We start from the raw sequence: 16,323 nt of genomic DNA, 5'->3' as shown, positions 1-16,323 counted from the left end.
CCTATTCTGTACATCATTTTCATTCACTAAGATCATCACCATCTTATTGAGAAAAGACACTCTGACACACTTGAAGAGCAACCACAGAAGTGCACAGGAGTTCGTCCAGCTTCATTCATTCCCCAACACCAACCTTGCTATGATTAAGCGAAGACCATAAAACCAGAAGAGCATGGAGCAATAGGTGGAAAAACAAGTACCATCACAATCCCTCAAACAGAGAATGCACATATGAAGAGTTGATCAGTGTGAAATGCCAAACACCCTTATCAGTGCAGGCGTAACTTCACAAACAGATCAGTACATGCCACACACAAACCAGCAAAAGTACACATGACAACTAGGGACAGATCAGATCGGTCTTAGCTTCCATCTGAAAAACTACTCATCAGGACATCTGCTTTCTGCAACAAATGCTGCTATCGGGCTGGTCTCTTTTCTGGGATTATCAAGCAATAAACTTTAATAGTCTGGTAGGTAGGTCCATCATTAATATGATGATGCATAGATCTGTTCTGTGCCCCTGGGCCAGATCTATTAAACTAGAGGTGTAATTAATTCATCCTTTGGTTCAAAAGAAACCAAGCCCACCAAGCATACAAGCAAAGGCATGCTACAGCAGGACAAAATGCATTAGAGAAGGCAAGAAAAGAAAATTAGCATCAATCTGAAATTAAAAACATTTTTTTTCACCAAACCACAACACACGCACCACCATTAAGCTGAAAAGCAGCATGACTTGAGAGAGGAGTTTTCAGACTACGGACAGCAGCTATAAGATGCTCTGATATTCACCATCTAGCACTTTGATTAAGAGGGCGTGAGGCTAGCAGTTCATACAACACAGCTATTGGATAAAAATATCCACCCAAGCTGGAAACTTCGTGAAATATCTAAAACACAGAGGGAAGATTTATCTCATCGTCTCTAAGCAACCTCAGGAATGCAGAAGAGACCGGCAGCTGTTGATTCACAGAAGTTTGTGCATGCTCATTGGATAAAAGTAACTTTCAGTTCGGCAAGAGATCCACAACAAAAGGATAAACATTTGGAAAAAATATCAATAACATCTGTTGCCTATTCTTCACCCTCTCAAACTATCGATGCAGTCCTTATACCTCGATTCAAAGCTTCTCAAAGAAAAATGATATAGGTGCTGAAGGCTATGGTAAAATGTATATCTAGCCAAGACACTTTGATTTCAAATATAGCACGTAATGCATCGGATTGCATTACAAAAGGTATTTATTGAAATTTCATGCAAACAGCAATCTTTGCCTGCTTATTTTTTTGTTTCTTTCTGGCTTTGAAATTCCAAAAAAGCTTGACGGAAAGAACAGGCGAATCATCAGTGCAGTTCTTTGGGCCCTTTTGTCAACAGTAAGTATAGATTAACATATAAATAACCCATTGCTCCCCCTTGTGAACCCAAGAGCGGTGAATGGAGATCAGTTAAGGAGCCCAAGGAATGAAAGCCTGCCTAAGATTTGACGCCTGTCCATCTCTCCACTGCAGTGGCTGCTACAATAAATCAGCTAAAGACCTTCTCTCGTCTCCGCTGACCCACTGACCAACGTCTACAAGTGCTAAAGGACTTTGCACAGAGAAAGCAGTCAGTGGACGCAGCCCTCCCCTAATTCTCCAGATTACTCAACACACAGCGGTCACACAGGCCAAGAGAGCCCTCTGCCCACTTCATTACTGAAGGGTCAGTCCTGCTTCTGGGGGGGGGCGGGGGGAGATAAACACAGCCTTTCTTGTCCTCAGCTTCACATTCCTGCAGCTCAGCACACGCCTACTTTCCCAAACATTTCTGCCAGCCTGTCAAACGCCAGGAACCTCATTAAAATAAATCAGCATATAGTTTATCTCTGCTCTTTAGTCACATGGGAAGCTTTACTGGGTTCCATGCAGCAGAGCAACATAACAGTTCAGTCTCACTTGGCATGCAGATAGAAAGTTTAAGAATCCCCCCAAAAATTGATACAAAGATAAAAGGACTTTAGTTGACACCTTACACTTGCTGAATATTCACAACATAGGCAGCTCTTTGGATTCATAGTAATGAGGGGTGTGTAACTGATGTGTATATCTGGACCAGATTTTCCAGACAAATACCCTAGTATGACAACAGTAAACAGTGTGTTTAGAGAATGTCACCCTTCAGATGAGACATTACACTTGGTCATTAAAATTCCATGATACCGATTGTAAGAATAGTGGTGTTAACCATAATATTCTGGCTAAAATTCAACTCTGAGCTTGCACACTCTGCCCTGCCTAAAGTTAGATTTCCCCTTAAATCAACTGGTGATCTAATTTTTGAGATCTGTTGAACAAATTATTGATCTACTGATCAAATCTGCGACAGTACAGGCACTTCAGGCTCCTCCAGGATGAAAAGCACCATATAAATGCGAGGAATTATTCTTTGTTTGCTTGGTACAGACAGCCTATTCCGACCATCTTTTGTTTGAACCACCAAAGTGTCTTCAATATATGAGACTGAATAGAGCAGTCCACTTTTCAAAATGCTTTGTCCTAGGGTTTTTTATAATACACATCGGCTCTGGAATAATAGTCAAGGGTAAGGACGATCCTGATACTGCAGTGTGAAAGAGTAATGAACTACAATAAAAGGATATACTATATGTAAAGTGTCATTCGCATGCAGAAACTACTGGTGAGGTTCTTAAGATTTATGGTTTGTTTGCAATAAGTTCAACTAACACATTGACATTGTAACATCAGGCACAACATAACTAAAACAGACTTCTGATGTCACTTTGTCAAAGATCTACAGAATAACACAGTGCCCAGAAAAGACTTAATTAAAGGAAGTGCAATGTCAATGAACATTTGGAGGCTTCTATTCAATACATTAAAAAATAAACCAGTCTTACCAATAAACCAAGCACAGACTTAACAGTTGCCCAATATGTGTTTGTATTCTTTCTTGAGCAAGATAAAACTTCAGCTAAACAGATTCCCTTTGCTTATAAAGTAGTGATAACCTATAAGTGTAAGAAAGTACTTATTGACCAGTGCAGATGTAAACATATTACCAAGTGGTCATATGTTGGGATCAAACCACTTTGAGATCATCCTAGTAGAAAGTTTTCCTCAGTTAAGCATATAATCAGAGATCAAACCCAACCATTTGTCAGGGTCACATTCTTCTATATAATCACTTCCGCACGATAAAGGTGTTAAAACACACAACCATTTGTGCCTTTGCTCCAATCACTCCACCCACTGCAACGTGAGGGTTATCTGGCAATGGAGGTCTTTGACACTTACCAAGTTTTGTAGCCCCCTCTGCCTGATAATCGGGGAACTGCCCCTCTGACGGCACGCTGACAGTGCGCCGCAGACTTCGCCCCTTGGAAGATTCAGGCGGGCTTTCGTGAATCACTTCAACCGGCATCTGAGAGCAGGGGAGAGGCCAAAATAAACCATTAATTCTAACAAGGCCAACGATCAGAGGAAGAGTAAGATATAACCAGATGTTATCTAAACATTTGTAACTTTTTTAATTCTACATCGATCTAAATGTGATGAAACAGGTTCTTCAATCACCAAAAAATACATTGAGGAATAGCTCTGAAACAGGAAAATTCATTACGCTGATGTGCTTTCGTCAGGAGCAAGATTGATCTGTAAAGTCTCTGCTCTGAAAGTCACAGGCTAGTTGTGTTGAAAAGCAATACAAGTTTTAGATATGTGGCATATGCTTTGGACCAGGTTGAAAGTGCTTTCTTCTGGCATCTCTTCCATTCCTCTTGTGAAATTTAGACAAGCATGTGCCTGCTCACTAATCTCTGCAATACCACAGGATGCAGGAAAGGCTGCACCTGAGTTATTCTGTTACTACAAACACCAGCCCTGTTTACCGGACTGTTTAATTGTCTCCTCACAGTCCAACAGCTGATGTGCAGGTTGCTGTGGTCTGGCCTTTGTGATGCAGTGAAACTAGCAGTACAAAACTACTGCAAAGATGAATAAGTGTCGATGTGTCAATCTTAGCAAGGTGTCATGACTTTGTCCTGGGAGACCAGATCTCCCCGATGGAGGTCAATCATTGATGCATTTCTAAGGCTTTCTTGCCACGTTGGAAACTTCTGGCTGTGAACACCCTATAAAAAATTACACTTAATCGCACTTAATCCTGCCTCCAATTCCTTTTATACCAGAAGGATATTGGTTCCTCTGTTCCTCCATTTTCATCAGGTCTGACATTCAACACCTTAAAATCACCTCATCGCCTCTACCCTGTTAACTCTCACTAATGAGCTGCCAATGTTACTCAGTGATTAATGATCTATCAGCCAAAATGACACCAAAAACAGTAAATCAATATCCAAAATCCATTTACTGTATTTAAAACATGCATGCATTAAGTTTTATGTTCAGTATGTTTACTCATTTTGGTCCCTCTTCTTTTCTTGTAACCAAGGGGATGCTTACTTATTTCAAATTTAAAACAAGAGATCCAGATGAAGAATAAAATTCCTCCTTCTCTTAATTAATAAAGCACCTACCAAATACTTTATATCCCTGAGTAACACGCTAGTTTACTCAGAATGTATCTTTTCCAAGCTAACTAAAATGGCCTCATAAATTGATAAAGCTCAATTACAGTAATGAATTATTGCCCTATGCATGGTGATCTGCTGAAAGATTTTGTTTACTTGCTAGTCCCATTTCAAAATCAATTCCTTTCTTAAGCACCACACCACATGCAATGAAAGAATGTCACTGCTACCTAATCCAGTATTCATTATACTTAGAAGTTTCCACAGCTGAAGCATATTAAAGGACAAAAACACACTAGCATGCATTCCAAGTCAAAGCCCTTCAAACAATTTCCTCGTACAAAACCTCTGAAAAGGGGCCAAATACTTTCCCACACCCCGTCCTTTCAGTTTGCAGTTTCCACCTTGCTGTGGTCTAGAACTTCTCGTTTAAAGATATCTGGTGACAGTGTGACACAAAACATTGCAGTTTTAAGATCCGATTAGGTTCCTCCTCCCCTTCATCCCCTGTACTGCAACATAGTTTATGGTTTTATGAACTACCATCAGCTCCAGACTGTGAATGACATTCACAGGCCATAATTACTTTAATTAGACGTGATGATGGGGAAAAGAACTGGCTGTAGTGAGGTATGAAAATCACGGAGAAATCTCGGGAAATGTCAACACTACCTGGCGGTCTGAGCAGCACACAATAAGGACGTAAAAAGGAATGCTGAAAAACTTGCCTGGTCACCAGAAACAGTCTACAGCATTTTTTATAAGGATTTGCTTTTAGAACTGATTTTGTGCTCATAGGAAATAAGATGGGGAATTGGATTGAGACAGCAGTGCCTATCTTCAGATGGAATCAGTATGGCCTGAAAGGGGTGCAATATTCATTCTCTAGTCTGCTTCAGTGAACGATAACGCATTCCAGTGAGACGGGCCCAGACACTGGAAGTTGCCAAACAGCACAGCTCACCTCTTCCTCCTTGTTGAGCAGGATGAGCTGGCTGTCTGTCAGAATACAGTATTTCCTTTCCCACATGGTGGTCTCGGAGTAGGGGGACTGGCCGCAAGACAGTCTGTGCGTTGGTGGCCCCTTCACATCTGCAAAGAAAGCGGGAGACATCAGTGAATAAATACAACACAATGACGCAAACTGACAAAAGTAGCAGGAAAGGCCTTTGTTCATCTTCCTTGGAGAGTACTAAGAGAATCACTCTGGTATTACATTTCTACACCACTGACTCACTAAGAGTGTGGATAAAGCAAGCCGCAGAAGGGAGCACACATCTACATTGAACTCACAGAAACTGAACTCAAACATTTGCATAGTCACTTGTCCCAGTTTTGGAAAAATTGGAAATTATTCCTACACTTTTTTATTTAGAGTGCTATGTAAAAAAACAAAATTGAACTAATTTGGTCATTACAATAAACTGGTGTTTTTCCTCATTTATTTAAAGAGGGCATTGTCACTTCTGTTGTACAGTGGAGCAGTGTGAGTCACTTGAGGTAATGATTAAATGAATACCCTCCAGTCCACCGTAGGAAAAGAGATTTCGTTCTCAAATTATTTGGTTAAACTGATTAAAATATCAGCAAGTCATCCCAACAGTTTCCACAACACTTCTGAAATATGAAACTGAGCGTATGCTAAAGGTATCCTTGTTATACAGCATATATGTAAATGTCATTTTATGTCTAATTTGGCATTCAGTCGAGAATCAAATACATTGTACAATCGTCTTTTTCCTTGGTACGTTCGCCACTAGAGGGCAGTATCGACCCGGTGTGAAGCGTATCCACCTGACAACTAGAAAAAATATTGTAGTCCAAGCTATCCCTGCCATAAATAATACTAACATAAAGAGTCTGTAAGTACTCATAAAGAAAGGTATTCTGGGCATACATTACAATATCAAATGGCTGAGTTGACTTGTAGCGCTCTTTTGCTTTCTGTAGTATACTTGCATTTTGAAAATTATGATAACTTTAGACAGGCTTTCCACATAATATCACAATTAATAGATTTAACAGGTAAAAGCCTTGTTACATGGAAGACAATACAAATTAATTCTGAAATTCCACACCCCTGTTTTTTTTTAACTTTTAAACCTTAAGAGAATTTCGTTAAAACCTGGCGGTGACAGTTGTGTATTATGCCTTAGAAACACATCAATACTTTGTGGGGTTTTTTGGTTTGTTATTATGTTGACCATGAGTGTACATGTATGTTGTGTGCAACCAGAAAGAAACAAGAATGGAGACAGAAAATCATTTGACACGGTCAGCAACAGGGTTGAATTATTTTCACCCAAAGCATTTAATAAAGAAATCCCATTTCTTTCCCATGAAACAAAGACTTTGACCTCCTAGACCCCAGTATATCAGAGCAGGTCTACAAGCACTTTCACTTAGTCGCCTTGAGGCCGCATGTTGAGACCTTCTAGAATTAGCAGATAAATCAGTGTAATGTCTTGCTGATTACCCTCAGCGAGAAGGCTCCTAGTCTCAGGGTCAAGAGAAATGAGACGGGTAAGAAATGAAATCTGTCAACTGCTGCATTAAGGTATGATATAATCCCATCGGCAAGAACTGATGAAAGCTATTAACAGGTCACCATACAGGAGCGAGATACTTAATTTTGTCTTTGTTCAAGATAAAATTATAGCACTCAATGGCCATTAGCTACAGCAATCAGTTGTTCTTATTTGTGTTATGAATTACTTTTTTGTTTGTTCTTCTGCACTTATTTGTGAGCATCTAGAAACATACTCACAAATAAGTGTAAATTTGAAATATATTGTTTACCATGCATTAGTCTGCAAGATGTTTAAAAGGAGTTCATAGTGAAAAGAACAAGAACAGAACTAAACCCAGCCTCTGAATATAAAACTGAGGACAAAGACATTTGTCCAACCAATTATTGGACATAAACCAATTCCTAATATGAAAATGCTCTGGTTAGTCTGCTTCAATGTCAAAACAACAACAAAAAAACATTTTTCTTACAGTAAAATCCTACAGCAAATAGGGGTTGGTCCTATAGCCAACAAAGCAGTAGGATGAGAAGACAAAGAAACTGCTTGCACAGGCAACACCAGGAATTTCAATCTGTCCTTTTAAATTCATCTATTAAAAATAATTTTAATAGATAATTCACTAATCTGGGGTAGAAAGGAAGATACACTTTACTTTCATACTGATCATTCTGGAAGAAAACTGATGTCCACTCTACCTTATAGACTCAAAGCAGAAACAAGAGACTGGTGAGACAGCAATACCCTCCGTTAACGCTCACTGCATGAGCATGCAAAAGCATAGTATATGACTCAAAGGGCAGATGTCATGAGCCTTAGACCTTGGTGTGCAACAGGAGTCTGCCTCTGTGCACAATTTTACAGGTAAAACAAGACCACTGAACTCACAAAGCTGACCTCAAGCCAGGGGGTGTAAAAACTGTTTTTTAAAAAGGTTAATTTGTCAAAGGAGAATGAGATATGGTTTGCAGATCAGTGTATTTATAATCCAGAAAGTCAGTGTCTCAACATGAGTGTCTCTGTAAGCCACTCAGTAACAACCTGAACAGTATTCACTCATAAAAGACTAATAATTCTCACTCCACAATGCAGACATCCTCAGTAAGCCCCTGAAGAACATCACAGACTAAACAAGTGGGGCAGTGGGCTTACAAAAGCATGTCACGCGCCACAGATTTACACATGACCTAGCCGTAAGCCGCAATGATACACAATACACACAAGAGGCTTGTTTATAGCCACTGCTAAATGCAGATCAATGAGGTTTCCATAACAATTACCATCAAAAACGCCCAGGAATCTGAATGCAATAGGAGTCAGGCAGACGAAATGCGTGCAAAACGCTGCTTTTGGGCCACTTGAGTTCATTTATGGCATAAATAATTTTAAAAAGATGCACCCCCTCGTGTGACACAGTATTGGGCCTAAGATCATCATTAAAACCAGTCACTGCAGAATAAAAGGCTGAAGATCACATGGAAGCCTTATCTCACCTCACAATCTAGATGCAAAACGGTCATTTGACAATTTTCCCATATGCCTGCGAATTCAGGAAAAACGCTACTTGTGTTTCATCTGGTTCTCGTGCCAGGGAAAGTCAGCTCTGACGCTCAAATTATTTCATGTGCAGTGGTTCACATCAGTACTGTTTGTGCTGCATGTATTTTTAATTAGGTTTGAAAGCTCCAACGTCCTTTACAACAAGTGATTAAATCTCTACTCTCCTCAGAAAAATATGCACAAGGTAATTAGACTTCTGAGGAGAATAATAATGGCTCAATAAAGGATTACAGATGTTCACCAGCAGGTGGAATTCTAAGACTGTTTCTAGAAAGTAGAACGCTACTGAGGTTTTAATACAGTGACCCTTAAGTTGCGTACGGTTAAGATGCTCATGTTAATCTTGTTCCCTTTTCACATCAAACACTATGATCGTAATCCATGGGTGTTCTAAAATTACTGTACGTGGAAGCTGAGGTTTCCCTGTTTTCTGGACCTTTGTTTAAACTTCCTGTTGAATTAAATAGATTCAAATATTTATTCCTCTTTATTAAGATTCTATGAAGCAAATTCCCTCCTTCGCACAATAGTACAGCAGTAGGAATTGTCATGACTATTTTGTTGAGCAGAAACAAAAAAATGTACAGATGTTATGGCCTGATCCCTTTCAATACGCATAGATTAGCTATTTAGTTACAATAAAGGAGGGCTACAGTGAGGAGTAATGAAAAAGACACAGATATGCCAGAGAATTAGGGATGATTTGGAGAGTGATAAGTTCACAGATGTTTATTGCAAATAAATTAAAGATACGAAAAGGTGTTCATTAAAGACGAATAACTACAGACACAGAAGCTGCACATATAAAATGTGACGGCTGAACTGATTTTACACACCTAAGATTTCATACATTCATTTACAGCCAACATAGGGCCTTCTTGCATATGTGAGAAGTAATTGCCACGCTCAGTGAGAGATGGAAACATACTGTAAGTGCTTGAACAAACGCACACAAAGCTGTCTGATTGGGAAGTGTTCAGCAACATACCCACATTATCTCCAGGCTGAACAGAAAACTACCATCTGCTCTTAAAGAGGAATGCTACAGGGCAGACGGATTATATAACCATATAAAATGGACATGTTACAGCAACTAGGCCTAATTTGTAGGTTTTAGCATACAAGTCGGCATTCACCGACTTTGAAGTAATGTTGTTTAAATTCTGTCACTGAAATCATCCACTACAAAGGCTTTTCAGTGAGCTGCGCACGTAAATTCCAGTTCTGCCATGATAGCAGGGAAACAGGACTGCCACTGCATTGCAATCAGAACAGCGTCTACTGATGTATCAGCGAAACATTACTTAATATTAGTTTCACATAACTGGAAGTGCAGGTCTATTTTGAATAAATGTTAACAAGTTGAAAGACCCAGCTATTACTGCTGGCATTTATAAGAAAATCTGAAATGGACCACACTGCTGTGCGATGGGAGTTTTAACTGATTCCATGGTAACACTGTCCACTGAAGGAGGCCCACAAAGACAAACATTACAAAGTTTCAGTGCTTGGTGTACATTTCCCATTTCAAAGATAGGACATGCCACTAGCCTCCACAAAAAGCAGCAATTATCCCTTCTGAACTGGCTCACACATCAGGTGTGCCTCACTCACCGAACACTCAGCAACAGTAACACTACATTCCCCGTCCACTGCTCCTCCACACCATGATCAAATGCGGCTTCCCCAACAAAACTAGCATTAAGAAACTGCAACTTTGAGGCATTGCTTTATAAAATCTGAAAAGATAAGATACAGACTGCTAAAAGCCTGGTAAAAGTGATCATCAAATCAAATCCAGAAAGTAAAAGTGTCAGTAGTTTGTGTCCTTGAGTTTCAGCGTGTCTTGTTTCTACATTAGCTTGCGAGAACAATGCCTAAAAAGAGACCTGTACAAAAGAAGCACTACAAAATATTTTGTTTTCAAGTGGAACTAAAATGCCTTTTATTTTTTCACGGATATTATATTACACGAATCCCAAAAGAACTTCCAAGAATGTCAGGAACTAAAGGCATGTACAGTATTGCAACTTCAATGGCTCACTGGATTTGCATGCCTTTCAGAAACTGTTGCCTAAAACAGCATGAAAGGTCTGGCCATGTGTGTGCTCCTTGCTCCAGCACTGCAAGCACCAAAACCCAGAGCAAATTGATACCATCTTTGCTTGGTTACACTCTGGACGAAGCATTCAGGCATTTGTAAAATTATGCAAAGAGATCTTTATATGGTCTTGAAGACATTACTCCTGTTGGTGGATATTTCTGCGCAGACCAGTCTGCCGAATTACTAAAACCAAGGCATCCATCTGCTGTGGACTGTTAACAGCTTTCGTCCTAGAGGCAGCTCTGTCACTTGTAATGGAATAATGAAGGAAAGTGATTCGTGAAAAAACGCCGAATGACACCATTGCTTTACTCAGTGATGCTGAAACTATGGCTGTAGTGAATTGTTACATTGGTTGTTTGTGAAATGGACATGAACTGAAAATGGAATAAAACAAAGGAATATTATACAAGACCTTCATGGTTGTTTGCTACATTCCGTTTATATGAAATGAACACGCACAATGTTCATTTAAGGGACGCACAATGAGAAGGCTCATATCAGCCAATGACACTGTCCATTATGAATACAGGGTCAAAACCCTGTAAAAGAAAGAAAGGATACTAAAACAAGTCCTGAAAAGAAAAACAAATTAGCCACACTTAATTTTTGCATCCCTGCAACAAACACTGTAGTGTGCTGTACTTAAGTACTGTTTTCAAATCATACGGATGCAATTAAAAAATGTCTCTAGGTTGTTTTTAGCCAAAACAATGATTTTCAGCAATGAAAAAAAGAAGTGCAGCACAATGTGTGTTTTGAGAACAGAAGAAGCAGAGCATGATGTATAACTGTAAGATAACTTAATCAGGGGAGTGTCTCATCTGATGAGAAACAAAAGACCTCTTTCATCGGAATGGTTTTATGAATGTGATATAAATAACCTTTGAAACCATTAAAGCATATATTACTTGGGCAATATCAAAAAAAGTGAATGTTGTCCTAAATTTTCACAGCTATGGTATGCTATTTCAACTTTCCTGATTCTCAGTAATACCAATTCTGGACCTTAAAGGACAAATTAATATAAAAAAAAAAATCAAGATGGACTCTTGATACAAGTGTAAAATGTTCTTAATGATTATAGCGAGCTTGTTTTGGGTGAGAAAATTCCATCTGAGTCATTCACAATATATGCCCAAGGATTGTTACAAATACCTTCTATAACATATAATAAATTGTGTTATTTGAGATATTCCTAACCTATTCTGTGAGAAATAATTCAAATGTACCACTTACATAAACTGTAGTTACTCAGCAAAGCATTCTTAATGACTCAAAACAATGGAAAAGCACTAAAATAAATCAGTTTTCTGATACGAGATTCTCAGTAGAATTGCATATGACTGCATTCGTACAGCATTGTAGCAATTCTAAACACTGTTGCTGTAAATTTGATTCAGAAATGTTACAGTAAGAAGCTCTGATGGGTTTAAACATCTGGCCTTGCGAGTTTACCTTGAGATGGTAAAGGGTTGGTCAGCAGTGTGTGATGAACACAGGGGACTTTTGATTCAGAATGAAGTAATGACTGTGTCATGGAGAGGCTTGCTGTATTATGTTTCTCACCCTGGTCTTAAAAACATATGGTCACAAATGACAGGAGGTCACTTGTTGACCCTGTGTAACTGAGTAAAGGAGAAAGAGATACATCCTCATTAAGGGTAATTTGAAAGTTTCGGAGATCATAAAATGAACATGTAGAATCACATGATGCAGCTTGCCTGAAAAAAATGTTGTATCCACAAAGATAATCCGGACACTTACTTAATAAGGAAACGTTATTCATGTGGAATGTGTTAGGGGTCAGTGACTCACAACCAGTTTCCAGTGGTTTGAACTATGTAGGTTCAGAATGACATTCAGGCTAGTGAGAACTCACTGTAATCTGTGATCTAGCAAACTTCTTGTCCTGGCTCCATCTCTTAGCTTCCATTCCAATGCGAATACCGATAACTGCACACATTAGCTCTTAGACAGAGAGCATTTTGAATTGCAGAAAAAAGAGATGTAGAATGTCATGTCAGTTTTTGTGTGTGAGAGTGTGGAGTGAAAGCCACTTGTGTTTTCTATGAATATTCCAGCAGGCCTGGGATAGCCTGCCTGTTTCGCGGTCCCAGTTGTTCACTGCACTGCAGAGGGTGCACGCCATGTCTATGAGCTAGGGAGAGGTCCTGGCACCTGTCTGGGGATGAAGTTTCAGGGATGCTTTCAGCCGCTTATTGCTGCCAACATCAAACTCTCCTCCTACAGCAGCACAGAACAAATGCAGATCAAGCCAGTTCCTTTCAGATGACACCAGAAATGTCTCCAGCATTCTACTGCACACAAACACACAAAACACAATAATGTTTAAGACTGGTCAATGGTAATTTTATCTTTCTTTTACTTAGAATCAGATTACCAGGCCATAAAAATCTTAACTTGTAAATTATTTAGTAAAAGTGCTTCCCCTGAGCTTCAGTAGAGAAGTGGTAAACAGTCCAATCCTTTTATGAAACATATTGTTTTAAGTAACAAAGGGTTTAGCAATCACATATGAATTTCCGACCATGACACAGACATCATTTAGGGAAGTGTAATTTTTTTTTTTACTGCATCAGCTTCATTTACGTCACTGACAAATGACCCACAACAGCAGAGGTTGCTTAGGAAAAGTACATATCACCAAAATGATACTTCTACGGATAACATTCTGCATACAGTACACACAACAGATGTCCATACATTTCTCTATATACACACACTGTTTCAACAGCATATAAAACTAATTCTTATATTGCTCATGTTAAAACATTATAAATTTAAACAAATCCCCTCTCATCGACTTTAAGAAAGAGGCTCCAGTGTAAAAGACCCTTTTTGAAGCTCAAAGATTCATCTCTCTGTATCTCCTGGCTATTTTTCTAAGGCTGCCACCTTTCCACAGAGCCTATCCAGGTGCACGAGGAAAGGCACGTTATGACCCTCCTGAGAGCGAACAAGAGAGCCTTTGTGTGTGGTTTCAATGGGACTTACCAATAACATTGCCTCATCGAAACAGCTAACCTGGGCCCGCAAGTAAACAATGCCTGGGTTTCTATGGCTACAGGAAAACAGTACCGCTCCTCGGCAGCTGACTTCATGACAATGTCATGTTGTCTCCCCTGTTTACAGCTCCTTACGGCAGGATGGTAGGTAGCTCTTCACTGGGGATTTGCTCACTGTGGAGCTAAGAATCAAGTCAGTCTGTTCCATTCCTGTCAGTTTCACTCCTGGGCCCTTTCGTGTACAATGTGTACCAAGTTCCAGCACAAGAAATAAAGCATTCAAGACTTTAATGTCTGTCAAGTACTTATTAGAACCACCATCTTAATAAAGATGGAAAAAAGTTCACTCTCAAAGATCTCTCTTGACTAACAGCTCAGAAATCCATTTCAGAAATTCCAGGTATGATAGTGCTCAAAACCAACCATGGGTAGTGATGCTCTGACATGTAACATTTTTGTTTATATAACGTACTTAAGTGCATCTGGGAGCTCCCAGAATGTCATTTTTTGTGACTATAACAAATAAAAGGATGTCCACGGATGCTGTCCAAGATATACTGAACACTACATCATGAACGATACAAAAAAGAGCCATTTTATTATGAACTTAACCATGAGGAGGAAAAACAGTATGATTACTGAATTCAGACAGAAAATGTTTTTTGTAAGAATTAATCAGAGTCTGTGTCACCCTGTAGTTTTACCAGCTATATATTGAAGAGATGACAAGAATCTGAGCATACTGAAAGCTAGATCAGTACAGAAGTACTCCATTGACAAAGAATGATATAGACCTTACAGTAATTACTTGAAAGATTCCACTGAGCCTTGGCAACTTGGCAGCCTTGCAAATTAGTATGTTTAATAGGCATCTAGGGAAGGAGGAGGTAGCACTAGCCGTGAAAAAAGGAAATTACTGCAATTAGCAAGTGTGGTCTTCATCTAAATTACAGACCTGTCTTTATCAAAGTGTGTTTTAATCCAATAATAAACAAAGCAAAATAAATGCGCAGTAATTAGGTTTACACTGTTGGGGGACACTAGAGTGAAACTGAGCACTAATTGTTCATCTAAACTAAGCTGCACAGGGGTCCTGAGTATTCGAGTACATGAGCAAAGGTGGATAGAGAACACTGAAATCCAAGAAGCAAAAGAAATAGTGTGGTTCTGGCATTTTAATATGTCCTGCAGGTTTCTGTTATTCTGGTAAAATTAAGGTTATTCCTTAATTAAAAATGAAGGACTTTGGAGAGTCGTCAAAAGTACATTTCTCTTCAACTCTCTGATCCATTCCACAATTTCCTGGAGTTATTAGTGGTATAGGGGACAAAAACCACTGTGTAATGTGGTGTGAGAACTATTTTTTTCACATATGTCACAAAATATAAATATCCTTCTCGGACCATTCACTGAAGTATGATTTTCTATTTTAAGCTGTTGTTAAAGAAATTGTAATAAATGGGAGATATTTCCTACTGGAGAATAAGGACATTCCTCTTACAGTCAGCATAGCAATCCAGGTGTACCGTGTACATCTTTAAATCCAACCCCTGACAGCTGAAGACATGTTTTTTTTCCCTTTTTTGTACTGTGATTTACAGTTCATTTTGATCTGCAATCTTTCTCTGATTGATTCAGAAGATAGGAATGTGCAAGTCTTTCACACACAAAAGCAGCTTTAAGATATTTAAGATATTGCTCATTTCTCAACAGCAGTCTTCCTGGAGCCTGTAAGAAGGGCAGCTTTTTTCTGATAATCCAAAGAAAATCAAAGGATATGTAAATGAGGGCTACCATTCAGTTCTTTTTTAAGCAATACAAACACCGAGTTTTAAAGTTTAAAAATTGATTTCATTACCTGCTTAAGTTAATTACTGGAAAGGTTCACAGTGACTTTGTAAGAGGGGCCATTTTCTTTGCTGTATTCCGTGAAGACATTGCTAATGCCTTTCTCTGAAATTAAATTAAACAGTTCACTCAAGGCCAGAGGAGTGTCAGCCTTCTGCACAGTTCAATTGACATGACAGCATTTTCCTTATAAACTAGAAATGGCATGCAGGATACAAGTCTGCCAAGGCCTGAAATAGTGCAGACTGACTGTCATGTCATCGGCGCACTTGTAAACCTTGCTTTTTTAAACAAAACAAAAAATCAGTCTTACTGAAGCAACTACAGAAGGTGACTTTCAAGAGAGTCAACAAGAGCATTCATCGTGATCACTGTTAGGAGTGCCGGTGAGAAATCTACTATAGAGACTGTTTTACGGATTTTCTTTCTACTAGGTTTGGTCACCATCATCATTAAGAATCCTTAAGCTAAAACACTAAAGGTGTTCATTAATAATGAAGAATGACAAAACATAAATGAGACATATCTTAAACACCAAAACCTGGAAAGCCCCACACTACTGCTTAGTGATACTATTCTCAGAATAAAAGCAAAAATAACTCACTGCTTAAAGCACAGAATAACTAGCAGACATCATATCATCTAGAGTATATATAAGAGGAAATTCAGATATTATTTTTTCTGGAGTGATACAATTTCTTCCTATTGCTATTTATGGT

General features: G+C 39.0%; 1 protein-coding gene and 1 long non-coding RNA gene across 6 annotated transcripts in view; one reads left to right on the top strand and one right to left on the bottom strand.

Moving 5' to 3' along the window:
• Positions 1–16,323, bottom strand: part of rasal2 (RAS protein activator like 2) — a 106,040-nt gene that overhangs the window by 49,608 nt on the left and 40,109 nt on the right. For 4 of the 5 annotated variants that reach the window (XM_069194053.1, XM_015355852.2, XM_015355851.2 and 1 more), the window contains exons 2-3: positions 5,500–5,627; positions 3,301–3,427 (exon numbers count right to left, since the gene is read on the bottom strand). In XM_069194053.1, the coding sequence (XP_069050154.1) occupies positions 3,301–3,427; positions 5,500–5,627 (255 nt within the window). Of the gene's footprint in view, positions 1–3,300; positions 3,428–5,499; positions 5,628–12,908; positions 12,967–16,323 lie in introns of those variants that run through there. The other variant, XM_015355853.2, reaches the window with a different exon arrangement.
• LOC107078426 (uncharacterized) overlaps positions 1–16,323 on the top strand; it is a 39,995-nt gene that overhangs the window by 5,548 nt on the left and 18,124 nt on the right. The gene's annotated exons all lie outside the window — the stretch shown is intronic.

This window comes from Lepisosteus oculatus, chromosome 9 (genome assembly GCF_040954835.1).
Source record: "Lepisosteus oculatus isolate fLepOcu1 chromosome 9, fLepOcu1.hap2, whole genome shotgun sequence".
NCBI lineage: Eukaryota > Metazoa > Chordata > Actinopteri > Semionotiformes > Lepisosteidae > Lepisosteus > Lepisosteus oculatus.
Note: the sequence above shows the minus strand (reverse complement) of the source record. Positions and strands in the feature narration are given on the sequence as shown.